Genomic DNA, 23,862 nt, shown 5'->3' on the forward strand with positions numbered 1-23,862 from the left:
CAAGGAGATATACAAGCAGCATTCTAGCTTCTTCCTCTCTCTTCAGGGTTCTCTTTGCTAACTGGGCAGTTCAACTTTGAGAATGTAGTTTGCCTAAATGTACTTGTCCTGAAGAGTACACAGTTGTTATAAACATGAGATACCAGACTTGCAAATCAGATTGCATTGTTCTTTGTATCTTCTGAGTAATTATAGGAGCTAGTGGAGTTGGAGGTGAATTTACTTTGTGCCATTTACACCCACTTGTCAGAGCACAGTGCAAGTAAGCTGGAGATAAGCAGCACTAATTCTAGTAAAATCTGTATTGAATGTTCCATGAGACAGAGGCACAGGAAAGTAAAACAATAGTGAGAGGTGCCTACACCAAGACTCATTGGTTTAGGTGGAACTAGCAGAAAGGAATGTATTTGTAGCATAATCTCTGTCCTGCAAAATGTAGTTGGTGCTGTTGTTTGTCATCAGTGGCTGCTCATCCTTGTATTTAAATCTAGTCCAGAACTCAGAGCAGAAAACATGAGGCCTCTATGATGTTGATTTAGGACTTCAGTGTAAAGAGCAAAGATCAGGCAGAGAGGAGAATGAAAGTTATTAGCATTAGGTTTATTTTGTAAAATGCTTTGAGAGCAAAGATTAAACGTTTGGGGGGTTTTTATGCCACTTTTTCTCTTTCTTTCTGTACGCCACGTTGTTGCTTTGGACCTTGCTTGCACTTCTGCAGTTTAACCAAATCTCACCATTTTTTCTATCTTCTTCCATCTGGAGAAACTAGTATCTTGAATCATGGCAATCAGATTTATCCAGTAGGCTTTTAGATCTTTCTTAGTTGTGGGTTATCCAGATTTTAAAGTTGTGTGATAAAATGTTTTTTGTTTTTCTTGGATTTTTTGCAGAGCTTGGGAGCAGTGGGTATGTTCTCTGGGCTTGTATTCCAGAATGTCAGTTTCTTCCCTGAATTCCCATTCTAGCATCAAGGCTGTGATTTGAACTTCAGCTGATATTTCTTCTGTTCCCTTGCTTTGTTAATCTTGCATACAGGATGATTGTGGAGTTGCATCGGAAGGTCTCCAGCCTCATTGAGTTCCTGAAGCAGAAGTGGGCTCTCCATGAAGTGCGTATTGTATCCTTTCTCTGCTTTTTAATTTCTGAGGCTGGAAGAAGTAGCAGAATGGTGTCAAATTGTGTCAGATGGAGGTCACTGCACAGGAGGGGAGTCTGGTTTCCTGTGCAGTGAACACTGGAGTTTTCTGCTTGGTTCTGTTGGGGTTCGATAGTTGGTTAAGATTTTTTTTTTTTTTTTTTTTTTTTTTTTTTTACACGATTAGAGTGGTGTGTGAAGCAGAGATCAGTAATTTTGTCTGGAATAGAGATTTAGTTTGTGGCTATATCAAGTCTTTAGTGCAGTCTTTCTCACCACAAAAGGACTTAATTTCTGATCAGAGAGTCTTGATAGCTATGCTGAATAGAGAACATATCACTGAGCAGATATTTGTTTGTGGTTTTGTTTTGTTTTGTTTTTTAACTTGCAAAATAGGTGCCCAGGTGCTTCTTTGGAGGGGGCAGTTGATTGTTGTATTCTTTGACACATCTCTTTTAGCGTAAAACACTAGAAGAACGGCAACTTCAAGACTCCAGAGACTCAGAAACAAGAGGCAGCTTCTCAGAGGAGAAAGTGATGCTCCATCTCTTTCCAGGAGAGAATTGTACACTCACTCCCCTGCCTGGAGTAGCCAGAGTGGTCCACTCCAAGGCTTTCTGCACAGTGCATTGGCAGGAAACTGGCAAATGCAAACAAAACACAAAAGACTCTCACTTACTACCCCCTGCACAAATCCTAGGCATACAGAGTGGTCAGGGGACAGCAAGGGGACAGCTAAAATACCCACGGGGAACAGAAGGTAAGGGTGTTGGAAGGGCAGAGAGCACTGTAGAGTCAAGCAGAATCTCTCAGCCCATAGCTGAACTTTCTGCAAGCACTGAAGATGGGGCCTTGGAGCCTGGCCTGGTGGAAGGAACAACCTCGAATCTTGGCATCACTAATTCTCTCCAAAAAATGCCTTCTGGACTTCAAGATCCAGGAGGGAACCATGAAAAGCTGAGCTCAGTGGCCTTCTCTGTGGAGGGCAGGGAGGCCTTGGCGAGTGACCAAGCAACTGTGCTACCATCGTGCAGCACAGCTTGTGCTTGCAGTAAGATTCCTGATGTGGAGGAACTCTCTCTGCTCGATCCATTTCCACGGTACATGAAGTCCTGTCAGGACCTGATCGTCCCAGAGAAATGTTGTTGCACAGACAAACTGCATGGGAAAGACTCTACTCTAGCAGCTGGTGATACTTCTACTGGGGTTTTTCCAGGTGGGAGGAGCACAGAGACCTCTGACTCCTATTCACAGCTACCAAGAGGTGGTGTGGCTTCACCCAGCAGTGGCGCATCCAGATATGAAACTCAGGCTAGCCACAGCCAGGGCCAGCAGCTTGATGCTTGTACCAAGGATATAACAGATACAGTCATGGAGGATTCTCAAGAGAAGCTGGGCTCCTTGTTTCCACCTCCACCTCAGGGACAATCTAGTACAAAGTCTCTCAAGGATGACCCAAGCCGGCTCTCTCAACAGGTTAGAGAAGAAGGATGGAGTCTACGAACTTCTGAGAGCCTTACACTGGCTGAAGTCTACCTCATGATGGGCAAACCGAACAAATTGCAGCTGGAATATGACTGGTTGGCTGTCTTGGAGCCAGAAACCCAGGATGCTAGGGAGCAAACATCTGAATCAAGTGCTGCTCCTGCATGTCCCACTTTTCACAAGCAGAGACTCCTGAGCTGCCTTTTAAAACTCATCTCAACTGAAGTCAATCCCAAACCAGTAAGTAACTCTTGTTCATCCACCAGCTGCTAAACTCTTACTTGATCTGGGGAACAGTTGCCCAGTCATGTTTTCACAGTTAGTCAGTGATCAGTCTTGTCAAGATCTTGGAATATTCCTGTTTAAAAAACTCCACCAAACTAACACAAAGAAACCCGAACCAAAATAAACAAACCCAACCAAACCACAGCCCACTTGCTACAGAGTGGACTTTTCCTCAATATGCTGCATTTGGTTTTTACATGGACTTTTAGTTTCTGGTTTCCTCTGAGTCTCAGTGGTATTATAATGAACATTTAATGTGACTCCTGAAAAGATCAGTCATGAGGTTAGCTTAGGTAGGTGTCTTCTATTCTCTCTCAGGTTCATAGAGCCACAGAATAGCCCAGGCTGGAAGGAACTTTGGAAGATAATCTGGTCCAAGCTTTTGTGGGAAATGGATCCTAGATGGCAGAGGGAGCCTTCATGAGATTAATATCCCATGTGAAAACTGCAACTCTTAATTTTCACCATTCATGTAGTTCAAGTTACACTGTGTGTGTAAAAAGAATTTATTTCTTTGGGCTAGCCTGCCACAGTGGCTTTTGTAGCAGTTCCCTGACTCTAGGATAGTTGTTTATCAGACCCAGAAAAATACCTTCTTCCTCAGGCAGACAAGTGGGAAGGAACTTGCTTTCCTCCTTTTGTGTTGTAGCCTTTTGTGTTTAAGATCTCAAGAAGAGAAGGCTCTGGGGGGACTTCAGAGCAGCTTCCAGTGCCTAAAGGGGCTACAGGAAAACTGGAGAGGGGCTTTGGACAAGGGCCTGTAGGGACAGGACGAGGGAATGGCTTTAACCTGCCTGATGGGAGATTGAGATGAGCTCTTAGGCAGAAGTTCTTCCCTGTGAGGGTGGTGAGGCGCTGGCACAGGTTGCCCAGAGAAGCTGTGGCTGCCCCATCCCTGGTAGTGTTCAAGGCCAGGTTGGATGGGGCTTGGAGCAACCTGGTCTAGTGGAAGTTCAGCACATCTGGCTGAATGCCTGTGATGGAGATGTGATGAGTGAAAGATGCCATTTGCATCCTATTCTAGCATAGGATGCAAAGGTACTACTACTCCCAGACACACCTAGTTCTTTTGATCTTCCTTTGTTGTTTGATGTGGCTTAACCCCAGTTGCTCCTACCCACCCACCCTGCCCATGTGTGGTGGGAAGGAGAATCGGGGAAAAAAATAAAGATAAAAAGCTGTGGGTCAAGATAAGAACAGATTAAGAGTTGAAATAAAGTAAAATATAGTAATAATGATGATGACAGTTCAGAACCATCTTTGCTCAGATACAGACTTTGTTTAAACTGTAAAGAGTTTTCATAGACTCATGGAATGGTTTGGGTTGGAAGGGACTTTAAAGCTCATCCAGTGCCAACCCCCTGCCACGGGCAGGGACACCTTCCACTAGAGCAGGTTGCTCCAAGCCCCGTCCAGCCTGGCCTTGAACACTGCCAGGGATGGGGCAGCCACAGCTTCTCTGGGCAACCTGTGCCAGCGCCTCAGCACCCTCACAGGGAAGAGCTTCTGCCTAAGAGCTCATCTCCATCTCCCCTCTGTTGGTTTAAAGCCATTACCCCTTGTTTTGTCATTATGTCCCCTTTGGTTTGACATCTCATCGATCTGTGACAAGATCTCCTCTTTTGGCATCTACTTTTACTTCTGGTGACACGTAACAGCCAGGGATGACGTGATTAAACAATCACAAATTAGAAGGAAGGACATCGCCTTAGACTGGGCAGGGAGAGGGATAGGAGAGGAGGAAAACCCACTAGTTCTTATTTGCAAGTGTTTTACTGTCCCTTTAGTGCTCTTAGTGTCTTAAAGTCGGGTAGTACTACTGAAAAATCCAGGGGCTCTCTCAGCTACATACCATAGTATGCATTCCAGTAAGAAGAAGGTAATGTAACCTTTGGTTTGTCAAATACCATGTAATACTTGCTGTGTTTCAGAAAAAGAGTTTTTGTGACAGTGTATGTCTTGGCACTGATAACGTGTTCGAGAGACGATGATGTTTTCTGCCTAATTGAAAGCACTGTAGACTTTGAAAGTTTTGTGTCTTAAATCCTCTGCATTTCATCACATAATGACAGGAACCATAATATTTTTGCCACAGGGTACTTGAGCAAAGAAGGGTTGATTGTCCATGTCCCTGCTATTTTCTCAAGATAATACCTAGCAGAGCCAAAGTGGCCGAGTATGCTGTTGTTCATCCTTTAAATGAACATTACAACAAACTGTAGCAAATAGCACTGCAGTCAAGTGTGGGTGGTGATTTTGTACCTGTGATTGTACATAGGTTCCTTAAAAGAGGAACATTTTCTAGAAAAGTACTTGAACAATTTAATGAAATAACTGGATAGCCTGGAAAATTAGTAAAGCACCTTGCCATGTGTCTCTTGTTATTGCTGTATTGCAGTGTGAATAGGAAAAAGGATGGAAAAAAACCCACCAAAAACTATTGGTCTCTGCATGCATGACTAGTATTAAGAGCAAAATATCTCAGTCCAGGTCTCCTTCCACCCAGAGGAGCCCTCTGGGTGGTGATGGTTATGAAAATCTAATGACTAAACCCAGCACCTCTTCCATTACTGACAAATCTCCATCTTTACCTTCTTTTTTTTCTTTTGTCTCGGTTTTCCAGCACTCTGTGAAGCTTGTTGAATGTCAACCCCTTCTAACATAAATTAATGATACTAAACTGATGTTGTTTAAGACTGCTAAATACACAGGAAGGGAATTACAGCTGCCCACACACACACCTGGAGGTATTGGTTAGAGTGCTTAAAGATACCGTAGTCTGTCAGATTATGTTTCTGTTTTGGGGTTTTTTTTCCTTAGCTTCCTAACTAGGATGAGTTTAATGGTGTATTTTTTGCAGCAGCACACAATATTCATGTCATGTGTGTTTATTTTCAGATGCCTGAGATGAGCTCTATTGCCACGTCACCTATAAAGCCTGCTCAGGAGGAGCAGTCACTGACTCCTCCAGGGAAGGTGATTGCCATCAGCACCAGGAGTCCGGGTTGTGCACGAAATCAGTCTGCCCTTCGCAACAACAAGACTTTCTCTCCTGGTGCTGCTTCCAGCTCCTCAGGTGAGTGTTCATGAAAATGGATTTCATGAGGTCACACCGTTAGTACCTCAGCCATGATGAGTACACTCAAGTAACGAAACGCCAGGGGGATGAGTGTACTTCCGCTTTTGAACTTAACTGTTTAAGAACATTGATATGTGTTAATTTGCTTTAGAGTTATTGTAAATTCAGTACTACTATGAGTCTTCGAGAACAATGCATGTCAATACTGGAGTCTGCAGTCCAGTACAACTCTCAAGTGTCACTCTTGCAAAAGATGCCGGCATGTGTTAGAAGCTGTGCTGTAGTTTAACCCCATACACAGCTCAGCCCCACAGCACCACTCACTCCCCACAGCTGGATGGAGGAGAGAATTGGCAAAGTAAAAGGGAGAAAACTCATGGGGTGGATAAAGGCAGTTTAAAGGGTAAAGCAAAAGCCACATGCACAAGCAAAGCAGAACAAAGTAATTCCTTCACCACTTCCCATTGCAGGCAGGCAGTCAGCCATCTTGAGGAGAGTAGGGCTCCATCATGTCTAACGGTGACTTGGGAAGACAAATACCATCATTTCCAATGTCCCCCTCCTCCTTCTCTTCCCCCAGCTTTATAGGCTGAGCATGACACTACATGGTCTGGAATATCCCTTGGGTCTGTTGGCATCAGCTGTCCTGGCTGTGTCCCCTCCCAACTCCTTGTGAACCCTCAGCCTCCTCACTGGTGGGGTGAGGAGCAGAACAGCCCTTGATGCTGTGTACTGCTGCTTAGCAGTAACTAAAACATCCCTGCGTGATCAATGCCATTTCCAGCACAAATCCAAAACACAGCCCATACTAACTCTGATGATGAAAGTTAACTCTATCCCAACCAGAACCAGCACAAACTGGCTGATAGAGGGTATGGGATCTGAAAGAGTGAAGGTTTACAGAGCAGGAGTGTGTAAAGTTTGTTGGTAATTCATGAAATTTTTCTGTGCTCTCTGCCATTATAAAATACAGAATGATTATGAGTTATCTTTTATTAGAAGGTACAGATGCTAGAACTTGCAAGTGCCAGGCCTGCAGACCAAGAATTTCTGTTCTATTCTTCAGTCCAGTTGCATGGACCAGCAAATGTTATAAGACTTTAGAAAAGCCCATGCAGACATCAGGGTTACTGGGAACAACTGGGATTGTTGGGCTGTCCTTTTCACACCCTGCTGTAAGAAGCAGTGGACTATGAGCAGCTTAACTGATACTGTAAAGCACTTGGGGTGCTGTGTGGTTTTAATTTTAAAATGGAGTTACAGTAATTCTTGTCTAAAACTGCATTGTGCTTAGCTATAGACAAAGATGTATTTGCTTAAATATCTAGTAGAAAGCTAGTAGTTTAATAGATCAAATTGTTTTATTTCAGTGAGATACACAGGCTTGAAGGACACATCCTTTCAAATCAGACTTCCTTAGCTTGTGATACTCATTTTTATGAGAGAGTACTTAATGCTTCCCTAATGCTTTGAAGATCCTTTCTAGAACAGCAAGATGATCACAGTACTCGGTACCCTAGGAACAGGCACCTGTTCTGTTAGGCAGACCTTCACTGATTCAAAAAGAAACCTGCGTCTCCATGTTCGTCTTTGATTCCCTTTGCTGAGTTCCATTTGAGTTGTGAGGCCCTGTGGTTTGACATGCTGTATGAAATACAGAGTCAGCAAAATTAAAATACACTGTATGTATCCCTGCTTTTGTATGATACTGAAGAGACAGGTTGGCTTCAGGTGAGCTGTTTGGCTGGAACAGAGGAGTGGAAGTATGTGCAGTACAACATTCTACCTGGTTCAGCTCCTCAGCAGCTCTGCTTGGGGTAATGCACTTGGCTGAGGCCTCAGGTAATGGCATTCCAGCACGTCCAGTGGATACCCAAACAGGTTGTTTTGGTAGACAAACTGAATCTCGTTTATCACCCCTGACAAAGGTGTTTTGGATCTATAGTAGGATTGTTTGTGGTCTGGATTTCAAGCTTTGGTATACAATAATTATGCTTCTTTGCATCGTCAAATGCAGCGCTATTAAATTATTGCAGTAATACAGCTATCAGAAAGCAAACTGCCTGCTTACTTTTGGTGATGACTCTTCTAGGTGTGTTCCCTCATAGAATTTGGTCCTGAGTCCATCTAGGTGCTGTTTACTTCTATGTGTACATCAGGGGTAAAAGGAAGGCAAGGGAAAATGTAGGCCCTCTGGAAGGAACAGGGAGACTTGGTCACCTGAGACATGGAGAAGGCTGAGGTACTCAGTGACTTTTTTGCCTCTGCCTTCACTGGCAAGAGCTCCAGCCACACCACCCAAGTCACAGAAGGCAAAGTCAGGGACTGGAAAAATGAAGAACTCCTGCTGTAGGAGAAGATAAGGCTTGAGATCATGATAAGGAACCTGAAGGTGTATAAGTCCCTGGGACCTGATGAGATGCAGCTGCAAGTCCTGATAGAACTGGCAGATGAAGTTGCTAAGCCATTATCCATCACATTGGAGAAGCTGTGGCAGTCTGGAGTTCCTCTAACTGGAAGAGGGGAAACATAACCCCCATATTTAAAAAGGCAATAAGAGGAAGACCCAAGGAACTACAGACCAGTCAGTCTTGCCTTTTGGCTGGTAAGATCATGGAGTGGATCCTCTTGGAAGCTGTGCACATACATGGGAAATAAGAAAGTGACTGATGAAAGCCAACATGGCTTCAGTACGAGCAAATAATGCCTGACAAATCTGGTGACCTTCTGTGATGGGCCACAGCATTAGTGGATAAGGGAAGAGTGACTGACATCATCTATCTGGACATGTGCGAGCTGCACAACATCCTTGTCTGTAAACTAGAGAGGCATGAGTTGGATGGATGGATTACTCAGTAGATGAGGAATTGGCTGGATGGCCACACGCAGAGACTTGCGGTTAACAGCTCACTATCTGTGTGGAGGTCAGTGACGAGTGGTGATCCTCAGGGGTTGGTGTTGGGACTGATCGTGTTCAACATCTTTGTCGGCAACATGGACAGTGGGATCTAGCGCCTTCAGCAAGTTTGCTGATGACACCAAGCTGCGTAGTGTAGTCAATGCACTTGGAGGGAAGAGATGGGATCCATAGGGATCTGGCCAGGCTGGAGAAGTAGGGCTGTGTGAACCTCATGAAGTTCAACAAGGCCTTTTTAACTTTTTTTATGTCTCCAGCTAGCAGTGTGCCTTTTGTGGAGCTGTCAGTGTTTGCCAGAGCTTTCAGTACTCCTGGACTGTGTGCAGGCTATCTTCTGAGCTTTGTTTTCTACCGAGAAGGTTAAATCATAGAAGGATTTAGATTGGAACAAACATCAAAGCTCACCCAGTTCCAACCCTCTGCCATGGGCAGGGACGCCTTCCCGTAGACAGGGATGTTCAAAGGCTTTTTCCAACCTGACTTTTCACCCTAGCTGGATCCCTGCAGAGTGGGCACAACACTGAGGAACGCTACAGTAAAGAGAAATGCAAATGGAGAAGTTTTACTTGGAGCAGATGCTGTTATTTCAGTGTGCCATATGTATTGGCAATCCATCTTTTGGAAGATACTTCAGTAAACTGATCCCTGTTGTCTCATTTCTCTGCCACCAGAATAATTTTATTGTGGTTGCACTTTTAATTGCCGTGGGGACTGTAAATTAAACGCATGCATTGTTGAATGAACTTGTCTTTTTATTGTCTTCCCCTACAAAAAGGATAGTGGGTATATAATTTGTCCAGTGGGAAGAGCCCTCAAGTATTTCTGTAAGCTGAACAGATAAACTTATTAACAGAGTCTGTGTGTGGCTTAAATTCTAGTTTCTTTAGTAGCATAAAATCACATTTAACCCCTTTCTTCTGAAGATTTCAAGGTAAGTGAATGTTTGCAGTAGCCTTGTGAAGCAGTTAAATACTGTGAATTTGCAGGTGGGGTGGCAGATCCAGAATCCATAGTCTCTGCTCTCTCTACGAGCCTTGAGTTACTAAATAGTTACTTTCTTTTTGGTTTTGCTTCACTTAAATTGCTGTTCAACTCTTGTAGGTTTGAGAAACCTCCCTAGACCTCTCTTGGTGGCTGGTCCCTCAAGTTCTGGAAGCACTGATGCTGACGGTGGACTCTTTGCAGTTCCTACGACTCTGCCACCCAACAGCCGCCATGGGAAACTGTTCCTGCCCAGCAAAGAAGCAGAACTGACCTTTCGGCAGCACTTGGACACAATCAGTGTGAGTGAGGTGACTGCATGAACAAAGTAGTATGAGCCTGCTTCCAGTAGGTATGATAGGATGGTGTTGGTTCATCAGGAGGTATGGGTTCCTTATGAAGCAGTGCTGCTAGTGATGCTCTAGCATAAACTTGTATTAGCTGAGATGAGCCAGATTTTGACTGACTGTGCCTTGCAGTGACATCACCTGTTGAGACCCCAGTCTGAATGCCATCACACGGCCTGATGGAGCTGGTTCACTCTAATTAAATTGCTCCAGCACATAGATGTGCCAGCTTTAGCAAAACTGATATCCTTCTTCCCGTGCAGCTGGTTTTAGTACAGCCTCATAGCTGCCTTTAATTCCAATTCTGATTTTAGTTTTGTATATACAGTCTCAGTAACAGTTTCATAGCAAGCTACAGTAGTTAAGTAGTGAAATGGCTTTTTTGGGAGGAAACTTTATCTCCATAAGAAATAAAACATACATTCCTTGTGGAAAACTTTCCTTCTCTAGCAGAAGGAATATTCTGTCTAAACCAAAGCAGAGTATTTTAATAAATAGTTATGACATTATTGCAAAACAGAGTTTGGGGTCTGTGTGCTTAAAATACTTTCTAATGCATTTCCTGTTCTTGTCCAGATGCAGTCGGACTTCTTCTTGCCAAAGCCAAGGAAGTTACGGAACAGGCACTTGCGGAAGCCGTTAGTAGTACAGGTCAGAGCAGTTTGCAAAGTATGAAATGCCTAGTTTGATTCCTGAAGAGGTATCAGTAAGGCTATAATGGTTTGCATCTAACTGAAATAAACCTGACCTTCTCTCATACATGCACTGGAAAAGTGAAGCTGAACATATGAAGGAGCAAGTAGTTCAGTCTGTATTGTAACCAGGCATGTTATATTCCCTGTGCAAGGAATGTCAACAACAGTAGTAGTACAGTGCATGAAGTTAGTTTGTTAAAAATCAAAATCCCCTTCTCTGAAGGCAGGTTCTGCTATTTGGGCCTGGTCCTGGTGCACAAGCAGTGTGTTCATCGTGAGCTGCCAGTTGGGGCTATCACAACAAGATCTCCCTTGGGACAGCTTTTCCTGCTCACTGGTGGCTGTTCAACTGGGGTGGATATAAACCTCTAGTGAAATAAGCACAGCACTATTTGAAAGAACAAATATTTCTGGAACAAAAATGGGACTTGCAAAGAGATGTATGGAAGAGGTAGCCTGATGTCATGGGACTTCTGGTAGGTGTTAACCTCCTTTAGACTGCTCTGATAACCCAGCAAAAAGGCACATGCTGTAGAGAAACCACAGGCAGGTGGAGAACATACCAGAAATCTAAAATCAAAATAATGGAAACTTGTTTCAGGAAAACAAAGTTACTGAGTGTCTGTATGCCCTTTTGTCTCTTCTGCTCTGTGTGAGAGTAGCAGGCATAGAAATGACATACATACTGGGACTGAGAGAGTCTGGGCTCTGCAATTCCATTTGCTTTAGGAGTCCCAGGTACACACAGCTGCCTCATTAATTCACACTTGTGTAGTTGTAATGGAAGACCAGTTTGCACACAGACTGGATCCCATCATTAAGATCACTGCTGTAGTTCTGCAGGAGATTTGAAAATTACTGCAAGTATAATCAGAAAGGAATATGGTTCTGTTGGACAATTCTCAGAGAAATGCTCACATGGAATATTTCTCCTACAGTAGTTTACAGGGAAAACACATGATTCCTATTTGTAACTTCTTTCTCAAGATTATACAGACCTTATTGTTGTGTCTGTTACGTGATAGTCATGCCGTGTAAATACTCTGCTTTTTCTGGAAGGTATCATGAGCTTCTGTGCTTTAGAAGATGAGCTTTACCCTCTGCTCTGTGTTTAAATGTGTTCTGGTGTATTGTTTCTCATGTAGAGAACGCTGCTGCCCAGGCCATCTGGAAATCCATCCCAGCATGTCTGTTCCTTTTCGATCTTATCCAACTCATCCATTACAGGTGAGTCTCTGCATATCTTCTCTCAATTTTATGCTCTCAAGAGCTGGCCTGGAAAAGTGTTCCTTAAAACTACATAAAGGAATCATTTCTGAAGAGAGTACAATATCCTTTCAAAACCAGTCATTTACCAGTTGTTTGAGTCACTTCCCGCAGGATGATGGGATTGTTCTCTTGGATCATTGTTAAGCAAGCCATGATTATGACAAAAAATTTTTTCTTCCTTTTCCTAGTATTGAAAGCAAGGAATAGTAAGGAGTTCTCTACAAGGAGACAAAATTTTGGAATAAATTCCTTAAATAAATTGTTGGGTTTTTTTCTGTAGGGTGTGATGGTTTGTCTAGATTTTATAAAGGCCTTTTTCTCGTAACTGAGATACCATTTAAATTTCAGACTGTATAACTAATATACTGCCCATTTGTCCTTTCCTGCTAATAAACTCTTGAGTACAGTGGGTGATGTCAGCTTAAATCTCAAAATCAACATGAGACTTTAAATGTTGTCTTTGTGCAGATAAGGGGTGTAGCTGGTTAGCTTGCATTACTATTTCAAGTCTGTTGCCTCATCTCCACTATTTGCCTTACCAGAACTTGCTACTGCTTGGAATTTATTTGCTTTCATTGAACTGCGTTGTACTCTGCTTTAAAGATGTTTGATTTCATTTGCTTGAGAGGTATTTAATTCTTCACCCTAGGGAGAGGTTCGTTTCGGCCAATCCAGTCGTCACTGACGAAAGCTGCTGTTTCTCGTCCAATTGTGCCCAAAGTTCTTCCAACACAGGCTACCAACCATCTGTCCAGTAAGTTATTTCTGGACCAGACAAGAGTCATGGTCTGTTGTGAGCTGTGTGGTGGTTTCTGTAGCCTAAGTAAAATCAGTGCCTGTGGGAGTTAAAGAAGAGGGCTGTGTTAATGAGATCTTGCCTCCTGTGGCTTTGTGTGACTGCAGTTGGTGGTTGGGCAGTCTGAACTCTGTTCCTTTGCTGTGTCTGACCATGCAGGCAAAGCATGGGCTTAGAGTTTGTGACCAGATTTGAGCACTTTTGTGACTTTTTGTGGTAAGAAAAGGGGTTGTGACATTTGAAAGAAACTTCATAACTGCTGATCTGCTAATATGGGATAATGAATTCGACAAATAAAACACCTGCTAGTGTACCCCAAGCAAATGTCGTCTGGCAGAAAAAGAATGGGTCCCCCAATTAGGACAATTAGTGAGGTGAAAGCAATGACAGCCTCTGTGTTTTTATTTAGAGGATTCCCTGTGATGAGAAAGCATTCAGGGCCTTTAGGCAGCTTTTTAAAAGATCTGAGTGAGTTTGACGCTGCAACAAGGTAAGTTTTTTCTGTTGAGTCTAAACAGTTGCTAGAGGCAAGATAACAAAATAAGGCTGTGTTGATTTTAGAGCCCCTCTAGTAAATCCATAGGAAGTTTCTAGAAACTGCGTAACCAAATTCTTAACAATTTGCAGGAGAGGGCAGGAGTTGAGAACTGGGATGTTTCTCTGAACTGGTCTGGTGTACCTGATAACATGGTGGAACAGGGCAGGAGGATTAACCACTTTAGCTGAAAGAAATATTACACTTTGGAGTGACAACTGGAACTGCTGGTCAGATAATGACAATTTTAGCTTTTTGTATGTGTTAAGTTTTGACTCTGAGTCACAACAAAATCATTGCCTGTAGAAGAGCCTTGTAATGTGTTTTTTGCCTTTTTTTTTTTTTTTTTTTTCCTTTCTTTGCCCCTCCTTCCCCCCCCCCCAAAAAAAAGGTGCTATTGACTTGGCAGCTAAAAGTGCTGGTATTATTCCTGGGAGCCCTGTGCCTGTCCTGGACACAGATGGTTTGTCAGGTGTGTCTCCACTGTCACCAGACGGAGTGGCCACAGTGGTGACAGGGCAAGAGTCAGCAGCGCAGCAGAACAGAGGCTCCATCAACACTGTGGAGGTCAGTCTCAAGAGTGCTTTTTATAGTAGTTCAGTGTCTTGCTCTTCCATTGTGTAAAACAAAAAAAAAAAAAAGCTCTATTATTAATGACTGTTCAGTGAGCTTTCTCCTGGGGCTTGCTGTTGGATGCTTTGATCATGGCAAAGCCAACCCATGTTGTATAATGTGTATTTTGGGCTGAGGGATGAAATCATCACATTGAACAGGTTTCTGTCGCGCACAAGGGCTTTCAGCTGTGAGACGTGAAGTTGGTCATCCAGAAGTGCAGGCTTGAAAAGAAAGTAGCATTTCAGTAGACAGTAATTCAGGAGGGAATTCTGGGGAAAACCTGGACTTTCAGGCATGTGTTAGGAATGGAAACTGTAATTTCTCCTTGCCATTCCTTTCACTGAGATACAAATATGTGTTGGTCCATTGTCATTTTCTCAGGGAGTTACTGGATAATTTTGAAAGGCACAATATGTAAAAAGAGCATGCAGAAACAGTAATAGGCATGTGTGTCTTACCTCCCCAGGTATGTTTGCAGCATCTTACGTAAATGTTTGTCACTCACATGTTTTCTCTTGTGCTTCCAGGGCTCAGGCCCTGGGTGTCGGGTTCCGTTCATCAGCCTGCCCACACGGCAGGAGCAGGAGGCAGTTCCTGATGGCTTCCAGGTAGAGTTTTATGTGTTGAAAGAACAGTTGTATGAACTGGGTAATGTTCTGGACACACCACTGATACTGGTAGCTCAAACCCCTGGTTCAGAGGTAATGGTATACCATTGGTACTATTTTGTGGGAATTGAAATCTCCAGCATCTGAAGAAATTTGAAGAAGGAAATTTAGGAAAGCTGCTTAAATTCATGTGGCTGCTGTTCTATAAAATAGCAAAGCAAAGCTGGCAGTCTCTGGCCTTTGAAGGTCAAACAGGTTTTACATATTTCCTTATACAGTGGTGTAATTGCCCTGCTATATTGTACGTAGGTATTTTCTACATCACAAAGAAAGTTTTCTGCAGGTGGAAGTCCTCCTGCTTGTATGTTGCTGAAGGAGGAACGTTAGGACTAAAGTGTGATTGTAATGCTAGCATCCTCGTCAGAGCTTCACTTTTCTTTATGCTGGATCCATACGGCATAGATACTTAAAAAGTGACTGTGGCAGCACCTAAGTTGCAAAAATGTTGTTTTCCTATTGCCAATTCCTTCTCTAGTGGGATCCAGGACCTTAATTAGATACTTAAGCCTCAGAAGATAGGCTTCTCGTTTTTTCAGTGAAAGCACTCTCTACCCTTCCTGTGACAAGTATATGTGAAAAAGGTCCAATTAAGTTGATTGGACAGTATAAAGCAGAGGAAGATTTTATTTAGATTTTTATATAGTAGAGGTGCTAGGACATGAACCTACATTTATTTGTGGTAATGGAGCCCTACGTTCTGGTTCTTGCTCTCAGGACAGCTTTGTATATACTACATCAGAGGAGAATCACAGCAGTTCTACGGTGAGGTACTAATAACAAGACTCATTAAAAAAGATCACTTGAGTTTTGGGAAGGCTGTAAAGAGGAGTGAGCTGGCTGTTCAAAATACTTGTATACTTTTCAAGCAGTTACAGGGTTTGGGCCTATACAAAGGCAAATTAATACTTAAGAACTATCTTGTAGGTTCATCAAAACCATGTTGATGATGTTAGGCTTGTTTCTGTTATGTAGGCTGTATTAAACATTCTTTGGAATGATACAGACCCTTGTTTTTTCAGATTATTTGGCAGGAGATGAGATGAAGCGTATTTGTTTATGCTTGTAGATATTTCTCATTCAAATACTACAAATTCATTATACAAATAATATATTCCTAAAATTCTAGGACTGTTGTCCGCTAGACTGTTAGTCCTCTCCCCCCACCCTCCTTAAAGTCTGATTTTAATCTGATGTTTAGGAGATAAACTGTTGCTTTTCAGGTGGATTTCCAAGTCTTTCGTAGATTTACAAACATTTAACTGTTTCTTGTAACAGGGCACATCAGTCCTTTCTCTGTCAGAACTGTCCAAGACTTCCCTCCAGAATGGTCTTTCCACCCCTCCACTTCCCTCATCAGAGGCTTCCAGTACCCGTCTCTCTCCTCCCAATGTTTCTGCTCTCTTGGATATTTCTCTGCCTGGACCACCTGAAGATGTGCTTTCTCAAGGAGAACCTGCCACTCAAATCAGTGACTCTATCATTGAAATAGCTATCAGCTCTGGTCAATACAGTAAGTCTGAGCTCAGCTAAAGTCTTCCTATTAAATAATTTCCATGTCAGAAGAAACTTTTCCAGGAAGCAGTTGGAGTTGTTTTGTTTGGGTTGGGGTTTTTTTTTTTTCTATTTTTTTGTTTAGCTTGTTTTTTTTCTTTTAATATCCGTTGGAAATAAAATTATGTGTGTAGCTTTTGGTTTATAGCATATATAGGTGGTTTTCTTCTTGTTGTGGAGTTTTTGGGTTGGTGGTTGTTTTTTTCCTTTCTGAACAGAAACTGTAACTTCACCACTTTAACTGAATCAGTGATTCCTGATACTGGCTTACAGGTGAAGGTGTTTCTCTCTCTCCTGCGAAGCTGAATGGCAGTGACAGCTCCAAAAGTCTTCCGTCCCCATCAAGTAGTCCTCAGCAGAACTGGATTGCGTCCCCCAGCCATGATCCCCAGTGGTACCCCAATGACTCTACAGATTCTTCTCTCAGCAGCTTGTTTTGTAAGTGTCAGTGTGCAGAGAACTGCAACAAAACAGCTCTTCCCTTAAAAAAAAAGACACTGCTTATTAGAAGTGGATCCTTTGGAAAACTGTAAACCCTGTAGGACATTAGTAGAACTCTTCCCTTACTTTTTGCTTTCATTTCAACAGTGTTGTCTTGAATACATTTTCTTTCTCTTTACAAGTCTGTTCCTGAAAAGATCCTGTTGCTAGATTGGGGCCCATACCTTGGGGCAGATAACTCCTTGGCAATTCTTTGTAGTCTTTTTGGAGCCTGACTCATAAGTTTAGGTTGAGACATTTTGGTTGTTCTGCCAGAATGAAAAGATGCCATTGGTTCTGCTGTTGGAAAAATAGACTTTGTTCTGTGCTTGGTGAGCATAATCTCAAAGACATGATCACTGGGTTGGTTTGGAGTTTGGTTGGTGTGCGTTTTTAATTAATATTTAATGACTCTCTGTACTCTTAGCAGCACACTGATGGTCTTCATGATGGTAACATACTTTTTTAAGAGATAAAAGAAATAGATCTCCTCCTCTCTTTTCTACTTCCTTGTCCTTCTCTTTATCCTGCAAATTGCAAACATTGGGTGCAGTGGCTTACTGATGTGCCTGTTCCTTATAGCAAGTTTCATCTCCCCTGAGAAGGGACGAAAAATGTTGCCAACTCCTGTTGGGACTGCCAGTGGCACCTCCTTACTGGGACCCAGCCTTCTGGATGGAAACTCACGGGACTCTTTTGTGTCACGGTCTCTAGCAGATGTAGCAGAGGTATGTCATCTAATTACATGCAGCTATCTGCTTCCTTTTTTAGTGCAGTGTTATTGTGTATCATTCATCATACCTTCCTGACATGGCAAAGATGCTTTGACATCTGCACTTCAGCTTCTTAGTAAAACAGGGTGACAGTCTTAATGGAAAGATGTAAACTTACTTGAGAGTAAATGGCCCAGAGCTGGTGCAGTAGGTCCAGAAGGAAGAAGCAGGAAATGGCCAGTACCAGTACCTGAGAGAATGGCAGAAGATCCTGTGCTGCTGAGTTGTTTTCTCTGATGGTAGAATTATCCTTCTGTTTTGAAATCTTTTGAAGGGGTAGAGTGAAGATCAGCAGTTGCTAAGGCTTTGATATGCTTGAGGACAGAACTGCCTTTCAGAGGGACAGACTGGAGGAATTTGCTGCAGGAGCATAATGGAATTCAGCAGAGACAAATGCAAAAAGAATAACCCTAAGAGCAATATAGGCTGGAGACTGACTGTTTAAGAAACAGCTCTGCTGAGAAGTACCTGGACATCTTGATAGACAGCAAGCTGAACATGAGCCAGGACATTCTGTGGCAGCTAGGAAGACCAAGAGTGTTGTGGGCTGTTCTAACAGGAGCATAACCAGTAGAAGGAACAAAATAATGATAATGCCACTCTACTCAACAGCTGAGAGACCATGTCTAGAATATTGTGACCGGTTTTGAGCACCTGATACAGAGAAGACATAGATAAACTGAAGCAAGTTCAGGAGAGGGCTGCCAAGACAAGTAGGGGACTGAAGCATCTGTCTCATAGGAAAGGCAGCTGATACTGGGCTTGTTCAGCCTGGAGAAGGCTTCAGGGCAGGAGGGACCTACCTGGCTGCCTGCCAGTGCTTCTTTGGAGGTCATTAAGAAGTATCCAGGCACTTCAGAGTGGTGATGCATGGTGGGAGGAACAAGCAAAAACTGAATTGAGAAAGATTCTGACTACATATAAAGAAAAGCTTTTTCACTCTGAGGACAGGTGGGCAGGGTAACAGGTTACCAGGAGGTGATGAGCAATGTCTGTCTTCAGAGCTGTTCAAGGCCAACATCGATAAAGCCCTGAGTAAGCTTGTCTGTCCTCCTGGGTGACAGCACCTTGGGTGACCTTTCTTTGAGCAGGAGGTTGATCTAGATACCTCTTCACGTCCCCTCCAATCTTAATTACCCCACAGCTTACAGTTGTTGACTCAGCGTAGGGTTATGTATGCTGTAGCTTTTGGGGGGCTTCCCCTGGTGGAAGGAAAATGTCATTCCTCCATTGCTTTTGCATTTGAATAAGGAGTTTCTGTACAGACCTTGTAAGCAGAAGCTGCAGCAAGCCCATGCTGTTTTAATGTGCCCTTGGCAGCTTCAGACTCCACCCACAGCTCTACCTCCTGGGCTAAATAAAAAGATTATGCTTGCTTGGTGGTGAGAATCTGTCAAGGTGTGTGCTAATTAAATGAATATGTGATAATTTATTTGGTATGGATTTGAAGTGACATCACAGCCCTTGATCTTACAATCTGCCTTCAGAATAAAATGGGGTAAGCACACCAAAGCAGCAGTTGTGGCAGATGCAGGATTGCATAGGAGTCTTCAGAGGAAGCAAGTGTCATCTAAAAATGGCTTTAATGATGGGAGCATTTTGAAAGGCCTTTTAATAAGTGTCCTGCAGAATCAGGTTTTATTTACAAATGCAGTTATTGGGTTAAAGGTAATATCTATAAAGTGCACCTTAATGTTGGATTAAAGATAGGCAGGTAAGGCCCATTAAGACTACAGGTTGTTTTGGGTTTTGGTGGGGTTTTTTTGTTTTGTTTTTTTGTTTGTTTGGTTTTTTGGGGGGTTTTTTTGTTTGTTTTTTGTTTTTTAGAGGCTTCTGCTTGTTTGTGGATAAGAGCTATTCTCTTAACTCAGATAAAGTGTATCTTTTGTATGAGGAGAGGCTAGGAATGAAGATGAGGGAGCCACACTTTTAGGACAGAAGTCAGCAGGCACAGATTGAAACATGAAATTCCATGTGAACACAAGAAAACTTTTTTAACATGAGCGTGGTCAAACATGGAAGCAGGTTGCCCAGAGAGATTTAGAATGTCCGTTCATGGAGATAATTCAGCACCCGAATGGACAAGGTCCAGGGCAATCTGTTCTAACTGACCCTACTTGAGCAGGATGGTTGGACAAAATGATCTCAAGATGTCCCTTCCAACCTAAAATAGTTCTGTGATGCTGTGAAATTTCTACTGACATGTCACTCTTGTTTTCTCTCATGTCTCTTGTAGGTGGTGGATTCCCAGTTGGCTTGCATGATGAATGAGAACAGCATAGATTACATATCTCGTTTTAATGACCTTGCCCAGGAACTCTCAATACCTGAGCCAGCTCGCAGGGAAATTCTGTTTGATGGTGGTCCCCCAATTGGGGATCTCTCACAGTGAGTGTGTAAGACCAGCAGGCTGGTGTAGACTGTTCAGCTAATGTTGGAGCTTGCAGCGCTGGATCATGGCAAGGGCAGGTTGTAGAGAAGCAGCTGAGGTTCACTTGTTCCTGTCTTGTATGCTTCTTGCAAACAGAAGCATTGTCTTCAGAGGTGTGAAGAAGTACTTGCAAGTCCTAGAATGTGCAATATGTTGGGAACAGCAAAACATGGAATAGTGTTACAGGAAATGGTGTGTCCCCTGCATCAGTGATACAAGATGGCAGCTTTATGGGGCAGTCCTGGACTTGTACTTCGGAATGGCCTAAGCAAGAAGTTCAAGCAGGGAATAGCATTGCCAGGAGCTCCCCTACATGAATTATTTTTTGCGTTGTACTCTAAATACCATGATTTGGGATCCACATTGAAGCTGTGGAGGATGGAGAATGGGGGTGGGAATGGGAAATGGTTTGCATCTTTACATGTCCTAGTTGGCACTCTTTTTGTCAGTCAGTCAAACTGAAGTTTCTTGCACTCTCTTCAAAGGACCTGCGACTCTACAGTGCTTTTTTTCTAGAGCAGTCTGTTTCTTTGGCTGTTTTGTTGTTGACCATTCCAGCAGGAGCACATACCTGCTTTCTTGGTTTGTAGGGGAGTTCTGGTTCACCCTTCTCACAGACTGCATGGATCCTTGGGGAGTTTCCTCTATTTTTATACCCCGTCACGTGTCACAGTCGTCATCATCATCCTGACTGCACTCATGTTTTTCACCTTTTGAGATTCTTCATCCCATTGCACAGTTCATCCCATGAGTGGGAGAGTGCTTTCTTGCTTTCCCTGAAGAACAATTGCTTTTTCAGTCAGGTAACACTGCAAAAGAGCCTACTGGAATCACTATGAAAGCTTTGTTGTAATTAGTCTTGGCTTTGCTGGAAACCTTTATAGATTGCCATCTTTCTTCACAAAAACTGAGGATTTACTTGGGAGAGGAAATAGGAGAGAATATTACAATATATAGAAACACATAACATGTTAACGCTAAAGTTGAGAACTGTTTGTGTCTTGAAGAGGAGAGGAGTTAGTCCAAGCTTAATCCCTTAGTACGTCCTTATTTCCTCCTTTTTCTGTGAATTCCAGATGCTCTGTAGTACTTCAGGGCATCATTTTTCACTATGGTCACTCGCAGGCACTAGTGGATCTGGTACTCTCTCTACTGAATCCCTATGCATTCAAAGTTTTAATATTGGAAAGACCCAGATCCTGATACCAGTGGGTTCAAAGGAATGTGAAGTTACTTTCTTGAGAGCTGGTTTTCCATCAATTCTACCTTGATAACTCAGGAGACTTTTCCTATTTCCTTTCCTACCAGTCATGAGACATAATACCTTTATTGCACCCCTTTTTTAAGCACTTGTTTGCTGCTCCAGTAAGAGGATGTTTCTTGGCTATTTTAAGTAGCTCTGAACTGATCCAAGGGGCTAGTCCTATATAAACCTCAACTTTTTATTATTAATAAATAAACAAAACTTCTCCATCTCATAGGCTATTATCAGGGGTTCATTTTCCCAACTTGCACTGTACTTGGTGGATATAGTTCTACCTGCCTTGAGCTACTTCTACAAGGCATTTGACTGGGAGTTTCTTCTTGTAACCCTGCTCACGATGCACTGATTGTATTTGCTGTTTTCCCAGTCACTTCATCCTGCTTTATGTCGATTATTTTTAACCACTCTGTGGTTTGCCTTATGCTTTCTGTCACTAAGAGAAAATGTAACATGCTTTTTGATGCACCTTTTGTGTGGCCCAGAGCAACCTTCCTGATTTCACTTGAAAAGTAGTGATGTTTGGATGACATTCCAGGACCCGAAGTGTCAGGTTGCTGCATTTTCCTCTTTGACATAGGAACCATACAGGTGTGCAAAACCAGCATTAGAACAACTGGATGTGCCCAGCAGGGAGGCAAACCTGTATTACTAACAAGAAAACAATCATGACTAGAAGAATGGGGAGTTTCCTACCTGTGGGCTAACTTCCTATTCTGACCACATGTCATGTGGTATATTAAGTCCTGGCATTATTTATCTTTCATTATTCTTTCAGAGCCTTGTTTGAGAATTCGGATGGAATTATCAGGAAATCATGTAAACCTAGAATACAAAAGGTTGAAGGCTGTCAGAAAAATGAATGCTGGGGACTGTATCATTCTGAGCATTGACCCTTGGTATGGAGAGGATACCCGTGGATCTCAAGAGTCACTCCCTCTAAAACTTTGCAGTTTTACTTTGAGTTGAGCTGTATTTTGGTGTAGTCTTTCCCAGATTGTTTCCTCTTGGGTTTGGCTTCTTGCATTAATAACACTGATTGTCCTATATGCTGTACCTCCAAAAATCCTTTGGACTTGCAGGACAAAAGCAGAGGGCTCCTGCTGTGGCTGTGGATTACAGGACATGCAGGAGATGTGATTCATTCTAATCAAGTACTGTATAAAAGAACAAACCTGAACTCTTAAACTTCTAAATACGAAAAGACCAGGGTGGTGGTCTCCAGTGTGTTTAGGTGGCTTGACAAGCATTTTGACTTTACCCTTGCTGGTAATGGAGTGGATGTGATGCTAGGTTTGACTCCTTGGTTGCCTAGAATAAGTGCCAGTGTTGCTGCACCAATATGGCAGAGCACCAGGATCCGTGAGTCCTTGACATACAGGGACCTGTCATGCTGCACTTCCTCAGCCCATTCCATTCCCATAGGGGGATAATAAAATAGCAGAATGAAGTCAGCAAAGTGGCTGTTCCTAATGGTGCCATGAGATCAGAAAACACGTAATGTTCTGAATGTTTGCAAGTAGACTTGGACCACCAAGTAATAACAAAGTGGAAATGACAGAGGTCAGTTCAGCACTCAGAATTTTGTGATTAGGAATGCTTGGCATCAGCCTCTTGAAAGTTGTCATTATGAAACAAAATTTGATTTCAGAGCTGTAGCACTTTGCAGGCTCCAGTTTAGTAACAAAGCCCTTTCAGGACAAGTCTTACAAGGGAAAAAAACTTGAAAATAACAGATTATTGTGGTGATGTTGAATCGATGCAGAATTTGTTGTCTCTGTTACATGAAAGGTCACTTGAACACACCTCTGAATGCACCAGCTTTAGATTTTAGGTGGATGTGCTTTACAATTCTAATCATCAGCAGTTTGTGCCTAAGGCTGCTAAGCGAAAAATGAGCGGGTTGGGGTGTGTACACACATACGCACACACATATATGCATGCTTGTGTGTGCGTGTATTTTTTGTAAAACACAGACTTTCTCATTTTTACTTATTTAGCTTCCCCAGCAGAAGCAGTAAGATCCCTTTGTGTAACAATGCCAGCCCATCCTGCACACACATTCTGGCAGGTTACGCTGACCCACACACAGAATGGGTTTTGATGTCCATGTGATATTGTCAGCTTAACAGCTCCTTAGGGCACTGTAGGGTGATTGGAGAAGACAAATGGACACTAACAACCTCCATTATCAATTGGTCCAGACTCTCCCCGTATGACTATATATAGTAAGGAAGTTCTGAGTCGTTCAGCAAGGTGAATGGTGGAAAATTCAGAGTTTGTTGCCGTTGTGGTCTGGGTGACAAGCAGCACTACATCCTAGGAACTAGAGCTGCCCATGTGTGCGATGAGTTTTCTGCTGGGTGTTGCATCCTGATTAACCCCACGATTCATTTTGTCCTTTATCACTAAAGCTACTAAGGATAGGAATACTAACCATTTTTAATACGGCCTTGTTAAGCCTTTTTTTGACACCCCTCTCTATTTTGAAATGGAATTAAGTGGATTGGATCAAATCTAACCCATAAAGACATCTCACTTACTGACTCCAGAGGTCCC

At 42.8% G+C, this 23,862-nt stretch overlaps 1 protein-coding gene across 1 annotated transcript in view; it reads left to right on the forward strand.

Annotated features, from left to right (window-relative positions):
- The window catches only part of CRAMP1L (Crm, cramped-like (Drosophila)), a gene marked incomplete at its 5' end in the record, with an annotated part of 39,493 nt that extends 19,070 nt beyond the window's left edge, over positions 1 to 20,423 (forward strand). Inside the window, 14 exons of the mRNA XM_010023909.1 lie at positions 1,036 to 1,117; positions 1,595 to 2,276; positions 2,352 to 2,860; positions 5,804 to 5,981; positions 10,003 to 10,184; positions 10,806 to 10,880; positions 12,070 to 12,151; positions 12,843 to 12,947; positions 13,916 to 14,091; positions 14,667 to 14,747; positions 16,083 to 16,317; positions 16,632 to 16,796; positions 17,421 to 17,566; positions 19,848 to 20,423. Coding sequence (XP_010022211.1) covers positions 1,036 to 1,117; positions 1,595 to 2,276; positions 2,352 to 2,860; positions 5,804 to 5,981; positions 10,003 to 10,184; positions 10,806 to 10,880; positions 12,070 to 12,151; positions 12,843 to 12,947; positions 13,916 to 14,091; positions 14,667 to 14,747; positions 16,083 to 16,317; positions 16,632 to 16,796; positions 17,421 to 17,566; positions 19,848 to 20,003 — 2,854 coding nt within the window. The remainder of the gene's footprint in view (positions 1 to 1,035; positions 1,118 to 1,594; positions 2,277 to 2,351; positions 2,861 to 5,803; positions 5,982 to 10,002; positions 10,185 to 10,805; positions 10,881 to 12,069; positions 12,152 to 12,842; positions 12,948 to 13,915; positions 14,092 to 14,666; positions 14,748 to 16,082; positions 16,318 to 16,631; positions 16,797 to 17,420; positions 17,567 to 19,847) is intronic.
- Positions 20,424 to 23,862: the final 3,439 nt, after the last annotated feature.

This window comes from Nestor notabilis, unplaced genomic scaffold (genome assembly GCF_000696875.1).
Source record: "Nestor notabilis isolate BGI_N333 unplaced genomic scaffold, ASM69687v1 scaffold5131, whole genome shotgun sequence".
In the NCBI taxonomy this organism is placed as follows: Eukaryota; Metazoa; Chordata; class Aves; order Psittaciformes; family Psittacidae; genus Nestor; species Nestor notabilis.